The following is a 24,066-nucleotide window of genomic DNA, read 5'->3' on the forward strand; positions in this document are numbered from 1 at the left end:
TGGGGGCCAAAACGAGGCTCGGAACTGAGTCTCGCCCATCCTTGACTAGACTGGTCAATGGGTGGTCAGATTCAAGACAGGGTGGTTGGTTCTTGTGTATCACGACCCAATCACAGCCTCCCTGTGGCTCTTCAGCTCCGGCAGGCTGCAGCAACATACCTCGATCCCACCGTGATGGGCGGGGAAAGCTGTAAGCCGGGGTTCGATATCATAGGCGAGGGAATTTCTGGGAGCGGTGCGGCAGATAAGAGGCGATCAAACATGCAGAAAAGGCTCGTCATATTTAGCAATACGACATACAGCTAAGATTACATGTGGTCGCACAGAGACCAGAGTACTGTACCCGACAACTCAGCCTCAACCAACTAAGCTCAATTCGAACTTAATTATCTTCGTGTTGTTTCTTAAAATGAAGGTTCAGCATTTGTTCTTGGCAAAATCAGGCTGAGGGCTCCATGATGTGTGCTGCAAGGGAGATGGAGTATTGATGAAGGTGGGCTCATGGCTCTGCAGCCACCCCGGTCTCTGATCGCTTAACGAGGACATCTTTGCGAGAGGATCACCCATTAACGGCATTAAGTCCGCTAAGCAATCACATCAGCTCGCAAGGCTGTCAACTTGGTTGCTTGCCCCCCCCCTCACCTCGTGGCATCAGTTCTTCGTTTCTGCGGGGCTACAGCCTGATCTAAAGCTTGTTCTGATGCCATCAAATGGGACCAAGTCCAGGCAACAGCATTCGGAGAGAGATAAGATGAAGTTGCACTTCAAGTGGAATACATTCTGCAGTGAACAAACATGCAGTCGTTGGCTCCAATCTTTGATATGTGGTTGAACGCTGACTCCATCTCCGCTCAGGGCGGTCGTCGGAGCGCGGCCCTTAAAGCAAGCACGAACTGCCTTTTGCTCAGATTTCATCTTCGGCAGTACGCATGGAAAATTGATTGAACAAAAAAGTCGAGAGACCAGGAAGATGAGGAAGAGGAAATCAAGGTTCTTTGTGCTTGCACAGCATGTGATGAAAGGGAAGTTGGTGGGTGGTGGGTGGTGGGGGTGAGGAAATCTGGTGAATCACGGTCTCCATGGCAAAAGCTACTCGAGACGAGGAACTGGCGAATAAGTCAACATCCAGAGATGGATTAATCTGGCCGGTTGGCCCAATGGCAAGGCGTCTGACTACGATTCAATCGTGCAATCAGGAGATTCTGGGTTCGACCCCCAGGCTGGTCAATTCTTTTGCATTTCGGCGCAAGTAATTTGCAATTTTTAGTGCAGTGCGATTTTTTTTCGTTGCGGGTCCGGCCTAAAATCGGGCCTGCCGGGGCCAGGGCTTTTCTTAGAGTTCCGGCCCGGTATTGGCTGCTGATCGCCGTAGCGCCGAAAAGTGAAATGCGGGATGCCGGGTCATCAAGTGCCGATTTCTGCTACCGAATGGCAGAGAGTTGTATAATTTACGGATGGCCGAACTCAATAAACATGAGAGCACGATGGCGCAATGATAGCATCTGATAGACCCCATTCGATTGTCAACGGCCGCAGATTGGGTTACGTTGTTGTATGAGTAAATTGCCTGGAGTCGGCGATTATGGAAAGTCGGGGGCGGGTCCACGAAGTCCGGATGTATCGATGGCCCGGCCGGATAAGACTGACTAATCTCATGCCCTGGTCTTCATGACATTCCCATTAACGTTTTGTCTTCATTGTCGTTATTCTCATCATTGCCCATGGTCAGTCAAATTGCTCAAAGAGACGAACAAACACACACATGCCCGGGCAACAATGCCGCCTCTGACTACGACGGCCATGAGAGCATTGAACTGACGTCAAATGCTCCTCCGAAGCTCCCGTCCACTAAGCACGTAATCAAGGACCGAGCTCCCACCTCCCGGGAGCTCTGGAAGCTAGACCCCGAAGCTTATTTCGACGATAACGGCCCCGCGATTCTCGGCCGCCGCGAGCTGTTCGGCTTCGGGTCCAATCTGCCCCCTGCCGATGCGACCTTCAAGATTACCCCTCCAGAAAATTTAATAGATATCTAGCTATCTAATCGCCGCAGCTTGGATTGAAACGACCGCATAACCAGCGCACGCTTAGTATGGACAGTCCGTTTGATAAGGGTGGTTTTCAGAGGACGAGTCATGAAACAGAACATTCGGAAGTTTGTTGCCCTGTCGCAGGAGCTACGTCCGAAGTCGTTGCCACGCGATTTGAGGTTTGAGGGGGGTATAAAGTAGCTCTAATACCTCCCAGCCCTCAGGAGGACCTCTCTCTCTCTAGGAGCAGAAACATCACGAAAAGGGTTTATCAGATCTCGAGAACCAACATCCAACATGCCACACCGCGTCCTCCTCACCGGCGCAAACGGCTTCATCGCCCAGCACATCCTCGCCCAATTCCTCGAGGCAGGCCACTCCGTCCGCGCCGTCGTCCGCTCCCAGTCCTCCGCCGACCAGCTCAAAGCCACCTTCGCCGCCTACCCCTCCTCGCAGCTCGACTTCGCCCTCGTCCCCGACATCGCGGCCCCGGGAGCCTTCGACGCCGCCCTCGTCTCCGACCCGCCCTTCGACCTCGTCCTGCACACCGCGTCCCCCTTCAACTTCCGCGCCGGCAAGTCCAACAAGGACTTCATCAACCCGGCCGTCAAGGGCACCACCGAGATCCTGCACGGCATCCTCCGCAAGGGGAAATCCGTCAAGCGCGTCGTCATCACGAGCTCCATGGCCGCCGTCATCGACGGCGCCGCCCCGCCCGTGACCTCCCCGCCAAAGATCTACTCCGAGAAGGACTGGTTCAAGATCTCGCGCCACGAGGCCGAGACCACGGACAACCCCGTCATCCCCTACGTCTCCTCCAAGATGTTCGCGGAAAAGGCCGCCTGGGAGTTCCTCGTCGAGAAGCAGCCCCCCTTCGACATCGCGACGATCAACCCGCCCATGGTCTACGGACCCATGCACGATGCATCATACCTCAAGGCTCCCGCGGAGCTCAACCAGAGCAACTTCAACCTGTACAGCTTCTTCCTCGGCCCCGGACTGACGGAGACGAGTGCCGTGCCGCCGGAGCAGCTGCACCTGTATGTCGATGTGCGCGACGTGGCGCGCGCGCATTTGTTGGCGGCGACGAAGCCGGCTGCCGGCGGGAACAGGTTTGTGGTGAGCCCCGGCGGGATCTCGCACCAGCAGGTTGCGAACTACTTCAGGGAGGCGCTGCCGGAGCTGGCAGGGAGAATACCGAAGGGCGATCCGGAGAAGACGGCGCTGCCGGAGGGCATCTTTGGGGTGGACTCGTCATCGGCGAAGAGGCTTCTGGGTCTGGAGTATACGGATGAGAAGAAGACGTTCACGGACGTCGCGAAACAGTTTTACGAGATTGAGAAGCGGGCGACGGCGGCTTGAGAAGTGTTTTCTAGGTTGCAACTGGCATGAGAACAAATGAACAGCGCGATGACCCTTTTTCAGAGAGACTGCATACTTTTCTACCTAGTATTGCTAGAGCGACTGCATTTCCTGTCTGATTACAGCCGTCGTCATCTAGACGCCTCTATCGTCTTATAGTTTGCTGCTCCCGGCTTTTGAAAACTGCAAGCTCTTGGTGTAGCTGTACGAAAGCAACCCCTGCTTGCCCATCTCTCCTCCGATCCCGCTCTCCTTCTGCCCCGCGAAGAAGCCGCCCGGGTGCGGCTGCTCGGGCATGTTGATCCACACGGTACCGGCCTCGAGGGACCTCGCGATGCGTTCAGCGCGGCTGACGTCTCTGCAGTAGACCGAGGCGCCCAGGCCTGCGTTGCTGAGATTCGCTCGTTGGACGACGTCGTCTTCGGTGGACCACGAGAGGACGGGGATGATGGGGCCTTGGCGAGATGTTAGCCACTATTATTTTGGTAGTGTGTAAAGAGAGGTGGTGGGAGTTTGAACTCCGTCGACTTACCAAACTGCTCCTCTCTCACGAGCATCGAATCTTCCGGGGGCTTGACTACAATCGTCGGCGGTACCCAGAGCCCCTTCCCATCCAGGGGATTCTCCGCCGCGACGACGTTATACCCTTTCTTCTCACAATCCCTCACAATTTCCTGCACAACCTCATACTGCGCCTTGTTCGACACCGGCCCAAACAAACTCGGCGCCGCCGCGTCCCCATTCACCGCAAAAGCCTTCTGTACCTCCGCCGTGAACGCCTTCAAGAAGGGCTCATACACGCTCTCGTGTACATATACCCGCTTCGTCGCCACACACATCTGCCCCGCGTTAAAAAAGCACCCCGCAGCCACCTTCCCCGCGGTCTCCGCCACGTCCACGTCCTCGATAACCACGCACGCATCGTTCCCCGCAAGCTCAAGCGTCAGCCTCTTCAGCGTCCTCGCGCAGCTCTCCATCACGCGCTTCCCCGTCGCCACCGTGCCCGTGAAGCTGATCTTGGCGATGCCTGGGTGTGTCGTCATCGCGGCGCCGAGGTCCGCGCCGCCGTTGAGGACCTGCACGACGCTGGGGGGCAGGACGGGGATGAGCAACTCTACGGACTTGAGGACGGAGTAGGGCGTGAAGGGGGAGGGCTTGACGATGACGCAGTTGCCGGTGATGAGGGAGGAGACGATTTTGATGTTGGAGAGGATGAGCGGGAAGTTCCAGGGGCAGATTGCGCCGACGATGCCGAGCGGGGTGTGTGTCGCGACGATTTTGAGGGAGTCGTCTTCAAAGGTGACTTCGTCTTCGAGATGGACTTTGGCTTGCAGGTTGTGAGGATCTGGGAGGTGTGAGAGGGTTGGAGGGGACGTACTGTAGTAGAGAGTCTGTTGGCAGGTGTTTCCGATTTCGATCTCGGCCATGAGAGTCTGGATGATTGTTAGGTAGGTCGCCGGTATGCTCATGTTGAGTTATCTCACTGATTTTCCAGTCTCCTTCATGACGATCTCCATGAGCTCCTGCTTATTCGCCGTAAAGACCTCGACGATCTTGCGCAGGTATTCCGAGCGCTCCTCGACCGAGGTCTTGGACCATGTCTTCAGCGCCTTCTGAGCTGCCTCAACAGCCTCATCGAGGTCCTTCGTCGTAGCCAGAGGAGCGTCCCATAGCGGCTCTTCGGTGCGGGGATCGATGCACTGGTGGTTGTTGTCGCTACTTCGGCGCTGGCCGTCGATAACGTTGAAGAACTTCATCATGAGATATTCGCACCGAGTCTAAATTCACATATGCTGAGTCCATCGTAATTGAATCCCATGATGGCACCGGGGCTGGATATATCTACAGCATTCACGGGTTGTTCCACACCCTCCGTTGCCGGAAACGTGCTTAGTACTCGCTGACCATTGCCACAGAATCCCACAATGCTACCGCGCTCCTGCGGAGAATGAGGGGTTCTGCCCAGTCGGCGACGCCATCGAGCGCGTGGGATTCCGGAACTGGCACCAGGACGGCGTGGAATGCTGCTTAAGGTTTGGCGGCAGTTGAGATGGGGCTAGGAGAGGCGCGCGCCGGTCTGCATCTGGCAAACTCTGTCTTTGTTTGCGGGCGGGAGATGGGATGAAAGGGGAAGGGGAGCTGTCAAATGTCGCAATGTCACCTCGACAATAAGTAATCTGGAAGAGGGGTCTTGTCAATCAAGCTGCCGCGGCATGCCAGGGCCCGTGGTATATGTCTCATTATGAGACCGCCTAAATTTCCTGTGTCTGCACGGCTATGTTTCCTGTGTACCTACCTGTATATCGACGAAAGTAGCAATAGCGATAGCCATAACAAGGATAGTGAAAACGATCGTAGTACTAGCAAAGACGACGACGACGACGACGACGAGGACGATAGAAAAGAAGACGATTGAAGTAATAATAACAACAACTAAACTATAATAAGTAGGCGGTCTCCTAGTTTTCATTTAGATATGCAGCCCTCTCGCTATCTCAATGCGCTAAAGATTCTCAAACATTATAACTTCAAAAGCATCTAGTCTCTAAGATGTTGGTGCTCGTAGCAAGCTTGTAGCCAGAAACCCAACAGCACGGTGATCGTTACTGGCTTCTCTTCGACTTCTCATTCATTGGTCCCTTGAGAGAAAGACCGCAAGACTCGAAAAAACGCATGTGCGAGTACTATAAATATCCCCATACCTCCCAACAGTATATCCACGCAACCACAATTCGCGTGGTGGTATCTATCTAGTGTCTGATTTGAGGCTGAGCTCTCTGCAGTCAAGCCATCATTGCCTTGATGTAGGCTATGCCGTGCCACAGGTTTCCCCCGGGGCAAGCTCGTACCCCATTGGTATTATTTCACTACTCTTCACCGATGTCTAGTTATTCTGCTCATAATAATCAGTAAACGCCAGCAAAGGGGCTTGGCTGAGCCACCTCTCAATCAAATATTCGAGTGCTGGCACAAGTTCTCCAGTCCATTAATCACAAATGTTGCAGAGATGGCGATTCCAACAAACATCTCCATCCTAGGGCAATGTGATGAAGTTCGGGCAGCGAGTGTGGATGGTGGAAGCGTCCGACGAGACGGAAGCGGAGCCGGCCGACAGAGGGGCCGCTGCGAACCGGCGCAGGGCGCTGCAGGGGGATGCACAGAGCGCAGGATGAGCCCGGCCGCCCATCCACCAGCGGCGGCTCTCCACGAAATCCGACGGCGGCCAGCCCAGACGCTGGAGGAAGGAGGGGCGATGGAGGGGGAGGGGCCGACGATAACGCTACGCGACCCGCTAAAAATCGCAGTGACAGTGGCATCGCCCCGCCGATAAGCTCAAACAGCCCTGATGTGATTCGCGGGGCCTTCAGCCATTACAGGCACAAATGCATCTCGTTGTCGTACCAAGCCTGCGGAATGCGTGCGTTGCGAGGAAACAGATCTCAAAATGGCATGATGGGCGAATAGGAATTTCTGGAACGCAACAGAGCTGTCAAAACGACGCCAAACGGTCCACCTGATAACAACCGCACAGCGACACACAGACAGGACCGGGGTCAGAGCTACCCCTACCTGGCCTCACTGTAAACTCCAGCGGTGCCACGCCCGTTACTAGTCTCGTCTCGTCTCGTCTTCGCCGCTTGCCGTCGCTTTAAAGCTGCGGGGTTGGCTCGACCGCGATCCCCAACGCACGCCTTCACTTCTTTCACTTTTCTCCTTTTTCTGGAATTTGCAGTGAGCAGAGTTCTGTGGCCAGTGACTTGTGTGTGACAGTCCCAGCACCAACCAGGACACAAGGCCAAACACCATGGCACCCATCGCCATCTCCCCCGAGCGAGATGCCGGGCCTCTAAACACGCTGACCACCGACTTCGACGACACCATCCGCTTCTACCTCAACGGCACGCGCGTCGTCCTCGACGAAATCGACCCCGAAGTCACTCTGCTAGAGTACCTGCGAGGCATTGGTCTGACCGGAACCAAGCTGTATGTCCGCTCGAAAGTACCCAAGGAGTCTATCACATGCTGACAGCGTACAGGGGATGCGGCGAAGGCGGCTGCGGTGCCTGCACCGTCGTCATCTCCCAGTTCAACCCGACAACGAAGCAAATCTACCACGCGAGCGTCAACGCCTGTCTGGCTCCCCTGGCCAGCGTCGACGGCAAGCATGTCATCACCATCGAGGGCATCGGAAACACAAAGGCGCCACACCCCGCCCAAGAGCGAGTGGCAAAGACAAACGGCAGTCAGTGCGGCTTCTGCACACCCGGGATCGTCATGAGCTTGTATGCGCTGCTTCGCAACAACCAGGCCCCGTCAGAAGAGGACATCGAGGAGGCGTTCGACGGGAACCTGTGCAGGTGTACGGGATACAAGCCCATCCTCGAAGCTGCGCAGACGTTCAGTGTTGAGAGGGGATGCGGGAAGGCGAGGACAAACGGCGGCTCTGGCTGTTGCATGGAAAATGGCAACGGCGAGAAGAAGGCGGGCGGGTGTTGCATGGACAAGAAGGCGGCCGACGACCAGCCCATCAAGAGGTTCACGCCACCCGGGTTCATCGAGTACAAGCCTGATACGGAGCTCATCTTTCCCCCGATGCTGAAGAAGCACGAAATGAGGCCACTAGCGTTTGGAAACAAGAGAAAGAGGTGGTTCAGGCCCGTTACGCTCTCCCAGCTCCTTGACATCAAGAGCGTCTACCCCTCGGCCAAGATCATCGGCGGCAGCACCGAGACTCAGATTGAGATCAAGTTCAAGGCGCAGCAGTACCCTGTTTCTGTCTTCGTGGGCGATATTGCTGAGCTGAGGCAGTACGAATTCAAGGACGATCACTTGGAAATCGGCGGAAACGTCATTCTGACCGATCTCGAGCACATCAGCCAGGAGGCCACAAAGCACTACGGTGAAACCCGAGGCCAAGTATTTGAGGCTATCTACAAGCAACTGAAATACTTTGCTGGAAGGCAGATTCGAAATGTCGGTACGCCCGCTGGCAATCTGGCGACGGCCTCGCCAATTTCAGATCTCAACCCTGTTCTGTGGGCTGCCAATGCTGTATTGGTGGCCAAGTCTCAAACCAAGGAGACGGAAATACCCATGTCACAGTTCTTTACCGGCTACCGCAAAACAGCACTTGCGCAAGACGCCATCATTGCTTCCATCAGGATACCGGTCACGGCGTCCAAGGGCGAATTCTTCAGAGCGTACAAGCAGGCCAAGAGGAAAGACGACGATATCGCCATCGTGACCGGTGCTCTGAGAATCAAGGTGGACGATGACGGTGTCGTCACCGAGAGCAATCTGATTTACGGCGGCATGGCTGCTATGACCGTGGCAGCAAAGAAGACCATGGAGTACCTCATCGGCAAGCGCATCGCTGAGTTGGAAACACTGGAGGGCGCGATGGACGCGCTTGGCGAAGATTTCAACCTTCAGTTCAGCGTGCCCGGAGGCATGGCCTCGTACCGCAAGGCCCTGGCGCTCAGCTTCTTCTACCGCTTCTACCACGACGTTCTCGCAGCCATGGATGCCCAGAGCCAACACGTCGACAAGGAGGCCATTGAAGAAATTGAGCGAGGTATTTCTGGTGGACATGAAGACCATGACGCAGCTGTTGCATACGAGCAGGAGACTGTGGGCCGGTCCAAGAGCCATGTTGCGGCGCTGAAGCAGGTGACTGGCGAGGCACAGTATATCGACGACATCCCTTCCCTCAAGAATGAACTGCATGGGTGCTTTGTCTTGTCCAGCAAGGCGCACGCCAAGATCAAGTCCGTCGACTACTCTGCGGCCCTTGACATGCCGGGCGTGGTGGACTACGTCGACATTAACGACGTTGAAACACCGGAACAGAACCGTTGGGGCGCACCGCATTTCGACGAGGCCTTTTTCGCCGAGGGGGAGGTTTTCACCGCTGGACAGCCTATCGCCATGATGCTTGCTACCTCAGCAAACAGAGCTGCGGAGGCCGCTCGCGCGGTTAAAGTCGAGTATGAGGAGCTGCCAACAATTCTGTCCATCGAAGAGGCTATCGAGCAGGACAGCTTCCATAACTACTACCGCGAGATCAAGAATGGAGACACCGAGGAGGCGTTCAAGAATTGCGACCACATTTTCACCGGCACGGCAAGAATGGGTGGTCAGGAGCATTTCTACCTGGAGACACAGGCTTCGCTGGTTGTTCCCAAGCCTGAAGATGGGGAGATGGAGGTATTTTCTGGTACCCAGAACGCCAACGAAACGTAAGTCGAACATCTCATGGGGAATCCTGTTCTTCAAACTAACCCCTAGCAGACAAGTATTTGTTGCTCGCATGACTGGAGTGGCGGCCAACAAGATCGTCGTTCGTGTTAAGCGTTTGGGAGGTGGTTTCGGTGGCAAGGAAACGAGATCAGTCCAAGTCACTGCACCATTAGCACTCGCAGCAAAGAAGACCAAGCGACCCTGCCGATACATGTTAACCCGAGAGGAGGACATGGTCACCTCCGGCCAGCGCCACCCGTTCCTGGGCAGATGGAAGGTTGGTGTCAACAAGGACGGCAAGATCCAAGCCTTGGATCTGGACGTTTTCAACAACGCCGGCTGGAGTTTTGACCTGAGTGCGGCTGTGTGTGAGCGTGCCATGTCACATAGTGATGGCTGCTACAGGATCCCGAACGTCTTCATCCGCGGACGCCTGTGCAAGACAAACACGATGTCGAACACGGCGTTCCGAGGGTTCGGAGGACCGCAGGGCATGTTCATCGCGGAGACGTACATAGAAGAGGTAGCGGATCGCATGGGCATTCCGGTCGAGAAGTTCCGCGAGATCAACTTCTACAAGCCGCTGGAGCCTACGCATTTCAACCAGCCCCTCACGGACTGGCATGTGCCGTTGATGTATGAGCAGGTGCAGGAAGAATCCAAGTACGAGCAGCGGAGGGAGATGATTACGAAGTTCAACGACGACAACAAGTGGCGCAAGCGTGGGCTGGCACTTATCCCGACAAAGTTTGGTATTTCGTTCACCGCTCTCTTCCTCAACCAGGCCGGCGCTCTCGTTCACATTTATCACGATGGATCAGTTCTCGTGGCTCACGGTGGCACCGAGATGGGTCAGGGGTTGCACACCAAGATGACGCAGATCGCAGCGCAAGCACTCGAAGTGCCGCTGGACAATGTCTTCATCTCAGAGACTGCGACCAACACGGTTGCGAACGCCTCAGCGACAGCAGCGTCTGCCTCGTCGGATCTGAACGGATACGCCATCTACAACGCCTGCGCGCAGCTGAATGAACGACTGGCGCCGTACCGCGAGAAGCTCGGACCGAAGGCGACCATGAAGGACCTGGCGCACGCGGCCTACTTTGACAGAGTGAACCTCTCGGCACAGGGATTCTACAAGACCCCGGAAATCGGTTACACCTGGGGCGAGAACCGCGGCAAGATGTTCTTCTACTTCACGCAGGGCGTCACGGCGGCCGAGGTCGAGATCGACACGCTCACCGGCACGTGGACCTGCATCCGGGCCGACATCAAGATGGACGTCGGGCAGTCGATCAACCCCGCGATCGACTACGGGCAGATCCAGGGCGCGTTCGTGCAGGGCCTCGGGCTCTTCACGATGGAGGAGTCGCTCTGGCTGCGCAACGGGCCCATGGCGGGCAATCTCTTCACGCGCGGGCCGGGGGCGTACAAGATCCCCGGGTTCCGCGACATCCCGCAGGAGTTCAATGTGTCGCTGCTCAAGGACGTGGAGTGGAAGGACCTGCGGACGATCCAGCGGTCCCGCGGGGTGGGCGAGCCGCCGCTGTTCATGGGCAGCGCGGTGTTCTTCGCCATCCGCGACGCGCTCAAGGCGGCGAGGCGGCAGTACGGGGTGCAGGCGACGGTCGGGGAAGACCGGGTGGGTGATGGCTTACTCAGGCTGGAGAGCCCGGCGACACCCGAGAGGATTCGGCTAAGCTGCGAGGACCCCATCATGAGGAGGGCGAGGGTGCTGCCGAAGGAGGGGGAGAAGAGCTTTTTTGTAGCCATTTAGAGGCGGCGCCAAGTATGCATGGGTGTTTCTGGAATGAGGGGATAGAAATAATGGGAGTTCTTTAAGGTACATTTTTTCTTTTGTCTCCGACATGATGAGAAAAGAGGGAGCCATGTTTTTCTGTATGGGTTATGGTAGAAAGAACATGGACATTTGATAGGCGCAATTGAATTCGCATAGGCAATGCAGCACATGATCAGTCAGCAAGCAGCGGGTGTCCATAGTACACCCCCTTCTCCAAGCTACACTTGAAACGGAAAAGCATCACACGATGGGCCGGCAGGGCTGGGTTGTGCTCCTCTTCTGAGGTTGCCCCAAATCGCCAAGTCCAGGCTGTGGTCCGTGAAGGCACGAGGTTGAAAGATGGGATGATGAGGGGTTGTTTGTTTTGGTCGGAGGGAGGGAAGCAGCAGTTGAGCTTTGCAATGTTTACCGAGGGACTTGTCCGTCACCGAGGAGAAGTCGCAGAAGGTGAAAGAAAGGCTCTGGACCGAATGGCGGGCTGCGGTTTCATGCTGACATTACATTGCATGCTGCGAGGGGAATATTGACGATCGCCAGCTGCGGCTACCTTACTCTCAACAAGCGACCCCTCCCCAGCGCTGCTGCAAGTTGTTGCATTTGGCTACTGGAGACAGAAGTTGGAAAAATGTGCTGGAGTTTGGGACGGAGTGGTGCTGTCAGTGGGAAGTGGGCAGAAGCCAAGACTTTTGACCCCGTACACTGTGCCATCCAGCGGTTCCTTGTCTCTGTCGCTGTCGGTGCGCACAGCGATTGATGTCTGCATTGCGACGGTAGTGTGCCCAAGTTTAGAAGCTGGAGACACAGGTCTGACGGATCGCTGGGTTCTTAGCCAGGTAGCTGCTGTAGGGCAGAGCAGGGCAGGGCCCGAGGCTAGCGAAGCTGCATTTGATGTCTGTGCTGGTGTTTTTGGAGGTGGTGATGATATCATTTCTGGTGGTTAGGAGTGTGTTACCCTCAACCTACAGTTACCTGAGCTGTTGGGCAAGTGTCGCCGGCGAATGCTACCAATGGCAGGTAAGGCAGGTCGCTTTCAATCATGTACAAATGACATGAAAATTAGTGGTCAAATCCACCCTCGCCCAGCTTCAATGCGAATGGGAAGTGCTGAGCCACTTGCCGGCACCAACAGGACGAAGCAATCCAATTCATCAACCGCTGCTGCTCCTCGTCCGCAGTCACAGTGGGTCACGCCCAGGGAGGAAGGTTTTCCAGCGGGCAGGTTCCGTGAGGTACCTCTTCGGACTCGCTGTGAGATGCCCTCTCGCTGGACGTTACGGTTTGCCTGCCCCATGACGGTGACGCGACCCCCTTCATGGCGTGCCGTCGAGCCTTGGACACAGCTGGCCAGGTACGAATACCTGGAGGGACCTCCCTCACTGCAATGGAACCCTTGTCGCTGCCGACCTGGGGCCTCCACTGAGTCCTGACCCTGCTGGACTACCTAAGCAGCACAACGTAGCAATGGGGGTTGCGCCCAGCGCTGACCGGCTCTGACCTTGGACTCGGGTGGCCGATCTGCCTGATCTCTCGTTTTTTTTTCCAACGGAATAGCCGTGGTTGTCGTTGTGGTTCTCGTACCTTAGCCAGCCCACTTTCCTTTGCAAGTCGCCATTCCGGCTTTTTAAATTTCCTTTTTCTTTTCTTTCTACTCTCAGTCAGTCTCTCGTTGCGGAGCTTTTTCTTCTTGGTCTTTGCTCCAGCTTCATCCAACTTGCCGGGACCGATCAGCGTCATCGACACCCAAACGCAAATTCCTGCGTGCTGCTGCAACAACAGACACACACACCCCTCCCCCCGGGAGGAACGCCACACCCTCGGCTGTCGAACCCGGTCACGATCTCGCGAAATTCTTCCACCGAGCGATTTGAACCCGCCCCGAACGGTCCCCCGTCCTCACCGAACCTGTCTCTACCCGGCGCCCACAGTCCGCCACCGCTGCAACCTGCGACCAGATCACGAGAATCCCTAATTTTCAAAGCATCTGCTCCACAGAGCAAGGCTACCCGAGCCACGAGCAAGCCTCCATCCGGCTGCCCGCACACGCATACCTACGCGCGCCGCGAGAGCCACGAGCAAACGCCTCCCTCCCCCCTCGCCCACTCGATTTCCTGCCGCCCTTTCGAACCTGCAAACAACCGTCTTCCTCCCCGGCAGAGTCGCAAACCGCAGCAACACGCGCAGGACCACCCCTCGTCAAATGATCTGCGAACCCTCGGCCTCTGCGTAACCTCAAAGGTCCAATGGGAGCGGGAGCCCCATTGAACTGATTCCGAACCTCGACCCGCCATGGATAAGAACGGCGCCAAGGACGTCAAGTCCGAGTCGCAAGACGAACACAAGGAGAAGCGCGACAAGCCTGAGAACGGCAACCATGTTCAGCCTTCCAAGAGCCCCAAGAAGCGCCGCAAGGTCAATCATGGTACGTCTGCTGGTCTACACACTTCCTGCGATCGCCTTGCAGTTTGCTGCTCTCCTCTGTGTCCCCTCTGCCGGCTCCCCCGCTCGCGTGACTACACTAGCTAACCTCTGCTTCCCCTCCCAGCTTGCGTATATTGCCGGCGATCTGTAAGTCCGACTGCCCTTCACCCGACGGACACAATTGGCGTTGGCTTCCCTGGCCTTTGCGCATGGCGCTGAGACTATTGTCCGCCTGCGATGCTGCTGTGCGATGCTCCGCCAGCCGGCCAACCCTTGCCATGCATACATCTGCGCCGTGCCCCTGCGCGAGCACCAGCAACATAACAATGCGAAAAGAGAAAAGATGGCTGACGGATAGTGTCTTGCCTGCTACATAGCATATGACCTGCGATCTCGTATGTAAGATCTCTTTCATCCTGCCTTGCGCCAAAAAGCCCACTCCCCCCATGCTCTCTCCCTCCCTCCTGCCCGACCAATCTCTAAACTCGACCGCCTGCTGATCATGTCGTGCTCCAGGAACGACCGTGTACGAGATGCATAAAGCGCAATATTGGCCACCTCTGCCATGACGAGCCCCGCGATCCCGACTCCAAGAAGGCAAAGAGCTCCCACGCCGCCTCCGCCGTCGACGACTCCGAGTCGACGCAGACCGAGCTCGCCGCTCGAGGCTCCATCGACCAATCCGCGGCCGGGTCCATGGGCCCGCCGCCTCCTTTCGACAGGAAGGCGTCCGCTGCCTTTGGCGCTGCTGTCTTGGGCCAGGGCAACCCGCTGCACCTTGTGTCACCGAGCTCGGTGTCTGGCATGCCGGGCAACGGCAGCAATATGAACCAATGTAGGCTGCTGCTCTGCTACTGAGCTTACCCCTCCCTCTCCTTCGTATAGATGCGCGCGCTTGGCGGCGCCTGTCTCTGAATTTACGAAAACAACAAAAAGCCGCGATGGCAAGGGGGCAGAAGAAAGCTGACCCCTGAAAAAATAGTCGCCGGATTCTCCGACGCGTGGTTGACGGCGCAGAACCACTACCACGACATGCAAAGCTACCACCCCAACAACTACATGATCGCCCCCGAGGTCACGCACGAGTTCAACCTGCTCAACGACTTCCTGCAGACGAGCCTGCTCGATGACGGCGGCATCCTCTCCGACGAGTCCCAGAACAGCCCCGCCTTCAGCAGGTCAGCCGGCGCAAACGACATGTTGCCCACCTTCGGCAACAACAGCAACAACAACGGCGCCGCCAACAACAACAGGGCCACGGCCGCCAACGCGCTGTCGCAGATGCTGCCGCCGCCGAACCTCGAGCAGGGCAAGTCGATATCGCGCCCCGGCAGCGTGGTCCAGGGCGACAACAAGGACAAGGCGCGCGAGTACTACCTGCAGGCGGCGGACCCGTCGGGCAACGACACGCCCGAGGAGCGCATGGACCGCGTGCTCAAGGCCAAGTACGAGGCGGGCCTGCTGAAGCCGTTCAACTACGTCAAGGGCTACGCTCGGCTGGGCACCTACCTCGACAGCCACATCGCGCCGTCGTCGAAGCAGAAGATCCTGCGCACGATCGACCGCTTCCGGCCCAAGTTCCGCGAGAAGGCGCAGGCGCTGACGGACATGGAGCTGCTGTACGTCGAGATGTGGTTCGAGAAGCAGCTGATGGAGTACGACCGCGTGTTTGCGAGCATGGCCGTGCCGGCGTGCTGTTGGAGGCGGACGGGAGAGATTTTCAGGGGGAATAATGAGATGGCGGAGCTGCTGCATGTGCCGGTTGAGAACTTGAGAGACGTATGTTGCCTGGTTCTGCGCACTTGATGGTTTCGTGTTTGACTGACTTTTGGTGTAGGGCAAGATCTCTCTGCATGAGATTCTCACGGAAGAGTCTCTGGTGCGATACTGGGAGGAGTTTGGGACGATAGCGTTCGATCCCGCTCACGATACGTTACTCACGGCCTGCACGCTGAAAAGCCCGGACGACAAGTCGACGGATCCGGTTATTAACTGCTGCTTTTCATTCATGATTCAACGAGATAATCATAAGATGTAAGTCTGTCCGCTCCTCCTGCGTGGGCCGTTCACTGATTGCTCTGAATAGCCCTACGCTCATCATCGGCAACTTCCTGCCCAATGATCTTCCAGCCCGTCCGTAATTCATTGCATTGATCGAGGGGAAGGGGGCGCGGAGGCCTTGGGATTGGAGAAACCAAAAATGGGTCGGCGTCAGGATACCAGGGCATTATCTTATATTTTGGATGCATTCTACGTTTCTGGATGGTGGAACTTGTTCGTTGGGCTTTGAAGTTTCGACGGAAAGGCCAGTATATATACATATTGCCGTTCATCGGGGAAGCACCGGACGGGTGGGGTCTTGCCGGGTTGGTGAGCCGAATTGTGGAGACCCACTCTACCGGCTCGGTGCTTCGAGGCAAGGAAGGTGCATCGTTCATCGTGCCTTCCCGGGGACGGTAGGCAACTGCCAGTTCAAAATTCGACTTCTCTCTTTCTGCCAATTTGCTGTCCGACGTCGTGACATACTCAACCTGAGATTCGAAGCATCGCCCAGATACAAACGGGTCAATACGACAGCAGAGTGCTCCCGATTGTCATTCAAGCTTCTTACTCGATTTTGCATCGCAACACGGCCGATTTTCAACATCACCCCCGAGGAGCCTGGCGAAGTATCCAATATGCCTCCCAGAGACCTGCCGAGGCCGTGGGACTCTCCCAGACCGACGTCGAGAAACATCCCCAGACCAGAAAGCGCCGGGAAGACGACCCAGCTCAAAGGTTCGTGATATCATTCTGGTGTCCTGCCATCCGTGTGCTGATCCACGCAGCCTTCGCCGACAACCTCCTCAAACGTCTCCCCGAAGCCCGAGACCCCCCAGCAATCGACACACTCCACGAGGAGCTCATGAAGAAGCTCAACAACACCCACGGCTTCCCCAATCTGCCACGAGGAAAGTCTAGGAGCCAGAGAAACGAGCTGGATCGGAAGGGGACCGACTTATGGAACCTTTGCATGAGACTCCGCCGCGACGAGATGCCCGGGGAGCCGCCGACGCGGAAGAGGCTCTTGCTTCGGGGCCGGGTGTTTGCGTTCTTAATGATTGATATTGCGAGGTTCTGGAAGGTGGCTGAGGATGCGCGGCCGGAGGACTGGATGCCGCTGGCGGATGTGGTGCATCTGATGAGGTTGGCGCTGAAGGCTGGCAAGATGTGCCTTGGTGAGTTTTGGGATGTGCGCTAGACGGGATGAGGTTTCTGACAAGGGCACAGATGATTGCGGTGCGAAGTTTGCCAACATGGTGTTTCTGAAGGCTTCGAATTACAGCGACCTCCTGGGAAGACTGACGCAGACGATGCTGGAGCCTGACGATCTGGCGGAGTGCAAGAGGTTGGAGTCGGAATACTACATACTACGGACCGCAATGGTGAGCATCTTGATGATGAAGATGTGTACGCTCGCTGACACCCGGGGGGTATAACAGTGCTGGAAGGAGGGAAACCTCAATGTCGCCGACTTCATGCACGACAAGGGCCAGCCGACGATCCAGACGCTTGACCCCAGCTCCGCCGAACTGCTGACGGAGGTTCTGTTCGAAATTGGCAAGGACTTCTCCAAGAAGGGCGACTTCAAAATGGCTGTCAAGTGGCTCGAGCGCGCGTACGATATCATCAACAGCCAGGAGCTCGACCGTTTGCCAAGGGATGCGCTCGAGCTGCGCCTTTCCGTGTGCCAGGCACATATCCACGCCCTGTTGGGGATGAACACGCCCGAGGCCTCGCAGAAGGCGCATGTTTTGGTCAGCTACGTGGAGCAAGAAGTTGGAGAGCAGCCGGTCGTGCTGCTGCTTCGTCTTGAGTTGCTGCAGAAAGCGCCGGCGGAGGTTTTCGACGTCGAGGCGTATGCCGATATCCTGAAGCACATGGTGCAGCGGTTCAACTTCTCGGAGGCGCATTTCAAGTTACTCATTCACCATGCGCGCAAGCTTCATGACAAAAGCCCGTCAATGGCCCTGCGTATGGTGAATGGGATGCTGAAGAGCAATATTGTTTCTTCGGGACGAGACGAGTGGGTGGAGAGGCTCGTGCTGTTGAGACTATGGATGGAGGAGAGCCAGAGGGACAGCGAGCTTGCTATCGATGAGCTGATGAATGTGTTGCGAGGTGTAGAGGAAAACTTGACGCAGCCTTTTGGCGCGTCTGCCGCCGTTGCAGCTCTGACTGTGAGTACTTCACTGCAACTCCCCTTCAGTGGCTGACATTGTATAGATTATGTGGAAGAAGATCGAGGTCAACTACAACCAAGGTCACTTTCAACTTGCCGAGGGTTGGTGCCGGATCGCGCTGCAATCCATATTTGAGAATGGAGGACCTGCTAACAGGTCGAGACTCTGCAGGTATGCATGGCCAAAGGCTGCCAACTGATTTTGCTGACAGCCGCAGGAAGCTCATTCTCTGCGCCCTGAATCGCAACAATACCGAGGGAGCCCGACAGATATTCCATGAGATGCCAGGATCGGCACGGAACGAGACCATGACGCGGTACCTCATGTATAAGGTTGCACTCCAATCTGGGGATCATGACTTGGCGGCGGATTGTCTGGAGCGAATAGGAGCGGGAGCAGCTCAAGACCCCAACTTTCTCTATGCCTGTGTTCTGGACGCGCAAAGGGCTAGAGACAAAATCTGCGCCGGGCAGGCCATGAAACAGCTTCTCGAAAGACATGAGTTCAACGAAGACTCCCCGATACATCTACCGGCACTGCTTCGCAGCAATATTCGAATAGCCGTGGCGGCTGTGGAGGGAGAGAAGGGCTCAGCTCGGAACGCTTGTATTGAAGACGTGGCTGGTTTGTTCGAACAAGGTATGCATTTTTCAGCATTGGAGTTGGCGCGACTGACGTTGTGAAGCTGCCAAAGCAGTCCAAAGAGACCCCAAGGACAAGGAAGGAAATCGTTTGTTTACAGTCAAGGAGCTGGACTGGTTTTGCCAGAACGCTTACAACCTTGGCCTGAAGAACTCGTCAAACTGGGACCTTTATCCTGTCTTGCGACTATTTGCCTCTTGCCTTGAAATCTTCAACCATTATCCGTCAGATCTACCCACGGACTCAATGGTTGACCTCCGCTTCCGTACCATGTTTAGTCACTTTGTCATGGCAGCCGGCAAGATCTCAATAGCTCGAACAGAAGATAACACGGCGAAGCAATTGCAGTGTTACCTGGATGCAAGGAAGCACGTCAAGGCGTACGACTGTCTCTTCCAGGTGCAAGCCACAGCAGCAGACGCTCTTACGAAGAAGGATTTGAACATTAAACTTGCGGCGCTACTGGTTTTTGATTTCGAGGCAGCGCTGGCTCTAAAGGATTACGACGGCCTGGGAGAAATCCTTCAGCTCGCAAGGTCGTGCAAGGATGTCAGGTCGTGGAAGGCAATTGGCGATCTTGCGCTGGGGGGCAAACTACCTGGTGACAGTAAGCGGCCTGCCAGACTCCTAAAAACATTGGCTAACAATCTTGCAGAATTATATTCAACGCTGGGAATTGTCGTCAATGAGATTTGGGAGCTTGAGAGCATGAAGTGCGACAAATTAGCCAAGTATACGCGATGCATGTTTCAAGCGGTACGGTTGTTAGACGCGGAATCGGGCCAGAAGGTCATCTTACAGGCCATCGGGGTGGCCAAGAGTGCCAAAGAGGTGAGCGTTTGGGAGGCTATGCGAAAGACATTACTGACTTTGGACCTCCAGACCCCGAACCCTTATCCCACGGAAGAGCTAGAGTGGCTTGCGACGACGGCCTTCAACCAAGCCGTGGACTGTTACAACGAGAGGAGATATGAAGAATGTCACACGTGGGCAGACCTCGCGACCAACCTAGCGCACTATGCCAGCGATGGAGGAGCACTGGAGAGGCAGTGTCACGAGAAAAGGGCGAAGCTTGACTTTGACATGAAATGATGGGACAGGTAATCCATTTCTGCAAAAGGGGTACATTGCAATAGAGAGGAAACTAGATCAACTGTATCTATAACTAATCCGCCTAATACAATAAGTGAACAACCTTCGCTTACATTCCCGTCATATCTCATCAAATCATGTCACATATCTACGCGGTAGCACCAGCGGGCTCACCTTCAGTAGTCAACGCAGAAGCCTCCTCATCATCGGCCGGCTTGACGAGCTTGATGGCCACCTCCGGGTCCTCAGCATAGACGCGAAGACCAAGAACGCATACGGCGTTCCAAGGGGGGTTCACAGGCTCTTCGCCGTCGTCGACGACAGACTCGGTCTCGGAGTCGGAATCGGATTCTTCCTCCTCCTCGACAGCCTCAACGGGGGCATCCTCTGTCTGCACCTCGGCATCTTCAGTGTTCTCCTCGGTCTCACTTGGCTTGGCCTCCTCAGAAGCCTCCTCCTTCTTCTCCTCCTGCTTTTCTTCCTCCTTCTTGTCCTCATCTTTCTTTGGCTCGGGGGCAGGCGCATCGCCGGGTTTAGCGCCAGCAGTCGATGGCGACGTCGCGGGCTTGTCCTCCGGCGGCGGCGACTTGAGCCCCGTGCTGCCGGTGGATTCCTTGTCAGAGTCCTTGACCTCGGTCCAGTCTCCGTCCTTCTCCTTCTCCTTGCCCTCCTCCTTCTTGGCCGTCGCGGCCGTCTCCTTTTTCTTGTCGTCCTTCTTGTCGCCGCCCTCGGCAAGCTCCGAGACGACCTTGGCGCTCTCCTCGAGGGCCTTGGCCGCGACCACCAACGCCTTCTTCTGCTTCCTCTTCCGCTTGGCCTTCTTGTCCTCCTTCTTCTTCTTGGCCTCGGCCTTCTTCTTCTCGAGGATCTCGTCCTCGTCGACGACGCCGCCCTTGGCGTGCGCGATGTCGTACTGTAGCCCCACCTGCCGCAGCTTCTGCGGGTTGCTCTCCGCGTAGTCCTTGACGATGTCCTCCACCGTGCGCGCCGCGTTGTGCCGCGTCGCGGTCACTTTGGGGAGGACCTCGTAGGTGCCCGGGTCGAGGGTGACTTCGCAGCTGACGGAGCGGTTCTCCCACTTGTGCACGGGGCGCACGCGGCAGATCTGCTCGGGCTCTGAAGAGGTGTTGCTGCCGTCCGTCTTTTGCAGGACGAAGTGCAGCTCGAAGTAGTACTGCCCCTCGAAGCCCTTGAAGTAGCGGTCGTCGAGCTGCGTGAGCACGATGACGGCGGTGCCGGCCTTCTTCACCTCGACGACGAACTTTGTCTGCAGGAAGCCCGTGACCCACGACACGTTGGCGGATGTCCACTGCTGCACGACGGTCCACTTCTCGTCGAAGAGCCGCGTGCGGTGGATGTACATGAAGGTGGAGAGCATGTCCTCGTACGCCATCCAGAAGAGCCCGTCGTCGCCGAACTTGTGGTCCATCTTCTTGAGCCAGTACGGCGTCCACTCCTTGCTGCCGTCGGACCAGGGGCCGTTCCACTCGCCGAGCCCGGACTCGGAGCGCTCGCCCCACGGGTTGCGGATCTGCACGAGGCGCACCCGCTTCCCGTCCTCGTCGACCTCCTCGCGCGATTGGAGGATGGAGTAGGCGTGGCCGAGCGCGAGGCCAGACTTCTGCCAGTCCCAGCCGGTGCCCATGGCCGCGAGGGCGAAGACGAACTCGCCGTCGGCATTGACGAGCTCGCGCCACAGCTTGTCCTTGCGCAGGACGCGGTTCGTCGCGATGGTGGAGGTGACGCCGCCCGTCATGTCCTCGACGGCCTCGCCGGGCCAGCCGCCCGAGATGGCCTCGTAGTCGCCGTGGACCTTGGCGTACGCCTTCTCGAGCAGCGGCAGCCAGGTCTCGTTCTGGTCCTCGCAACGCGCGAAGTACAGCGCGTCACTGCCGGTCTGGTTGCGCTTGCGGTGGAGGCGGGCCTTCTTGCCCGAGGCGTCGTAGACGTCCGAATAGTAGTCGAAGTCGTTGTCCTTGAGGTAGAGGTTGTCGTCGACGACAGCGGAGACCCACTCGCCGTCGCGCTGGAAGACGAAGCCGTATACGCCGCACTCCTCGTCGCGGGCGACGCAGACGCGCGTCATGAGGTCGCGGCGGTGCGCGATGGTCGCGACGGCCGCGAGCCACCAGCAGTCGCCGTTGGCGCCCTGCTTGATGTCCGAGGAGGAGTAGCCGTTGACGGTGAACTGCGGCGACTCGAAGATCCAGTCGACGCGGTGGATGGAGCCTGGGTTGTACCACTCTGAGCCCTTGACGCCGCGCGAGCTGCTGATGCCGCGGGTGCGAGGGTTCTGGGCAGATTGTTTGGCGGCGCCGGAGCCGGAGTTGGGGTTGGAGGTGGAGATGTTGCCGAACGGGCTCCACATGTCGCCGGCGCCGCCCAGGAAGCGGGACACGGCGGCGGGGTCGATGGGGATGGTGGAGTTCGGGCCGAGGACCTGCGCGGCGGTCAGGGTGTCGAGGGAGTTCTTAACGTCCCAGGCGCTGACGCCGACGGCACCGGAGGCGTCGCCGATGCCGCCGTCGCCGTCGCGGACGAGGCCGTTGAGGCAGTTGGACTCCGGGTCGTGCTCGATGTCGAAGTCCGGGTCGGTGAACTTTTCGTTTGTGCGCTCGCACTCGCGGACGATGCGCTTGACTTTGGCGCGGCAGTCGGCGGCGGCGGCCTCGTAGGAGCGGGCGGCGTTGAGGGAGGAGGAGGCGCCGTCGCGCGGGGACGGGTCGGTGGGCAGGAGGGAGGCGTAGAGGGCGCGGGGGAAGATGGAGGTCACCTTGCCCTGGTGTTTTGAGTGGAAGGAGGCCCAGAAGTCGGAGAGCACGGCCTGGGGCGCTTTCTTGCGGGATTTGGAGGCGGATGTGGAGGGGAGAGGGGGTGGTGGGGGGTCGCCGTAGGTTGCCATGTTGGAAGGGCTGTGATGGGTCTCGTGGTGGTTTGGTTGTTTGAAGCTCAGGAAATGAATGACTGGAGAAGGGGAGAACTTGTCTTCAGCATTCGTCAAAAGAGGTCTGGCTGGGTTTAAATGGCTTGCTTCGCTTCACGGAACAGCTCAGCCGTACAGCTGTACAGCTTGCCAACCCTCCATCACCATCAGCTTAGAGCTGCAAGCTCCCCCCTCCCCCGGCATGATGTGCTAGCTAGGGCTGACGCGCTTGCGATAGCTCCCGCTGTACCACCGCGCGACTGGCCGCTTTCCTGGCTGTAAACGTGCCGAGAGTTTGATATTGGATATCACCTTCGCAAGGCGACGAATGAAGATGATGGGGTCGTCTGCATGTCGGAGCGACCGCGCGGCTCGGTTAAGTGGTGAGAGTCGTAGTTTGATGCAGCTCGTGCTTGGTTTGGGTCTTTGGTGAGTAGACAGGCTCTCGTCGGAGGTTGGGGGTTGAAGTGAGGCTGCAGGGTTTCGGGGTTCAGGGTCGTCCATCCATCGGGTCGGTTGGCGTTGCTCTTAGCGCTGTGGGTGTTGGCATGAAATGCAGCTTGCCTTGCCGGCCGGTTTCCCTCAGGTGTGTTTCCCTCTCGGGCCAACCAGCGAGGACGAAAAAGTACGAACGGCTCATTTCGGGTTTGTGTCTCCTTGTTTGGGGGGCTGAACGGGCGGGAAGGAAGGTGTTGTTGGATGTGTTGTGTGGAAAGGCGAGATCTCACGTAATATCTTAAGATGGCGGGTTGGCGATATGCAGGTCATGCAGGTGGATGAAGCAGGCGTTTACGACGGTCCGTTTTTGGGGTCGTCAGTTGCGGGGATGAGTTGGAGAGAGAATATGGATGCCTGGATGGGCATGCTCGTCATATGATTTCCCTGTGTGCTGTCAGCCGCTGGCTTGGTAGTTGATGAGGAGGGATGAGGCAGCCTTGCGGTTCACGTTGGGCTTTCTGCATCTTACACGCCGGAGCCCGGCCTTAGGCGTGTAAGATCTGCCTTCAGCCAGTGGTCGCGAATGAACAATGCCTGACCTCGGTCGGGAATGAGAGGACATCAGACAGGAGAGCCTCCAAGGAACGAATGAATTGGTCGTGCATTTGACACGCTGTGTTCCTCAATGTGTCCAAGATTCAGAGGAAAGCGGACTGGTTGATGAAGCTCGATGACTGTGACGGCATCTGTCTGCCAAATGCCCGCGACAGTGAGGTTCGGTTATGAGATCGACGGAATCCAGAAGCATCCTTTTTTTCTTATTCCGCTGCTCCGGCAGAGACACTGGAATAAGGGTCGACAGAACTGGTCAATAGGCTGCCTGCAGAAATGCAAGGG

The 24,066-nt window shown here is 57.0% G+C and overlaps 6 protein-coding genes across 6 annotated transcripts; 4 read left to right on the plus strand and 2 right to left on the minus strand.

Moving 5' to 3' along the window:
- Positions 1-2,327: 2,327 nt before the first annotated feature.
- azaE-0 (Ketoreductase azaE) lies at positions 2,328-3,392 on the plus strand (the record flags this gene model as incomplete). The annotated part of the gene is made up of 1 exon (XM_032037449.1): positions 2,328-3,392. One exon carries the CDS (start codon positions 2,328-2,330, stop codon positions 3,390-3,392), a length of 1,065 nt encoding a protein of 354 aa, XP_031883570.1.
- A 153-nt stretch (positions 3,393-3,545) lies between these two features.
- On the minus strand, positions 3,546-5,149 carry FUS7-0 (putative aldehyde dehydrogenase FUS7; the record flags this gene model as incomplete). The annotated part of the gene is made up of 4 exons (XM_032037448.1): positions 3,546-3,847; positions 3,925-4,719; positions 4,771-4,825; positions 4,877-5,149. 4 exons carry the CDS (start codon positions 5,147-5,149, stop codon positions 3,546-3,548), a joined length of 1,425 nt encoding a protein of 474 aa, XP_031883506.1.
- A 2,048-nt stretch (positions 5,150-7,197) lies between these two features.
- On the plus strand, positions 7,198-11,409 carry hxA (Xanthine dehydrogenase; the record flags this gene model as incomplete). Its single annotated transcript, XM_032037447.1, has 3 exons — positions 7,198-7,376; positions 7,430-9,631; positions 9,684-11,409. The coding sequence occupies 3 exons, from the start codon at positions 7,198-7,200 to the stop codon at positions 11,407-11,409; spliced, it is 4,107 nt and encodes a 1,368-aa protein (XP_031883569.1).
- A 2,310-nt stretch (positions 11,410-13,719) lies between these two features.
- On the plus strand, positions 13,720-15,992 carry AcuM (Zinc cluster transcription factor acuM; the record flags this gene model as incomplete). Its single annotated transcript, XM_032037446.1, has 7 exons — positions 13,720-13,852; positions 13,976-13,998; positions 14,229-14,246; positions 14,368-14,686; positions 14,834-15,630; positions 15,689-15,885; positions 15,938-15,992. The coding sequence occupies 7 exons, from the start codon at positions 13,720-13,722 to the stop codon at positions 15,990-15,992; spliced, it is 1,542 nt and encodes a 513-aa protein (XP_031883505.1).
- A 537-nt stretch (positions 15,993-16,529) lies between these two features.
- CGGC5_v009166 (uncharacterized protein) lies at positions 16,530-19,808 on the plus strand (the record flags this gene model as incomplete). The annotated part of the gene is made up of 9 exons (XM_032037444.1): positions 16,530-16,629; positions 16,680-17,069; positions 17,122-17,276; positions 17,334-18,071; positions 18,118-18,245; positions 18,292-18,713; positions 18,760-19,323; positions 19,372-19,547; positions 19,599-19,808. The coding sequence occupies 9 exons, from the start codon at positions 16,530-16,532 to the stop codon at positions 19,806-19,808; spliced, it is 2,883 nt and encodes a 960-aa protein (XP_031883617.1).
- Positions 19,809-19,956: 148 nt separating this feature from the next.
- On the minus strand, positions 19,957-22,710 carry ADL1 (Calpain-type cysteine protease ADL1; the record flags this gene model as incomplete). Its single annotated transcript, XM_032037443.1, has 1 exon — positions 19,957-22,710. One exon carries the CDS (start codon positions 22,708-22,710, stop codon positions 19,957-19,959), a length of 2,754 nt encoding a protein of 917 aa, XP_031883685.1.
- Between the last annotated feature and the right edge of the window lie 1,356 nt (positions 22,711-24,066).

This window comes from Colletotrichum fructicola (assembly GCF_000319635.2).
Source record: "Colletotrichum fructicola Nara gc5 chromosome Unknown KSG_Nara_v1_contig05, whole genome shotgun sequence".
NCBI classification, from domain to species: Eukaryota; Fungi; Ascomycota; class Sordariomycetes; order Glomerellales; family Glomerellaceae; genus Colletotrichum; species Colletotrichum fructicola.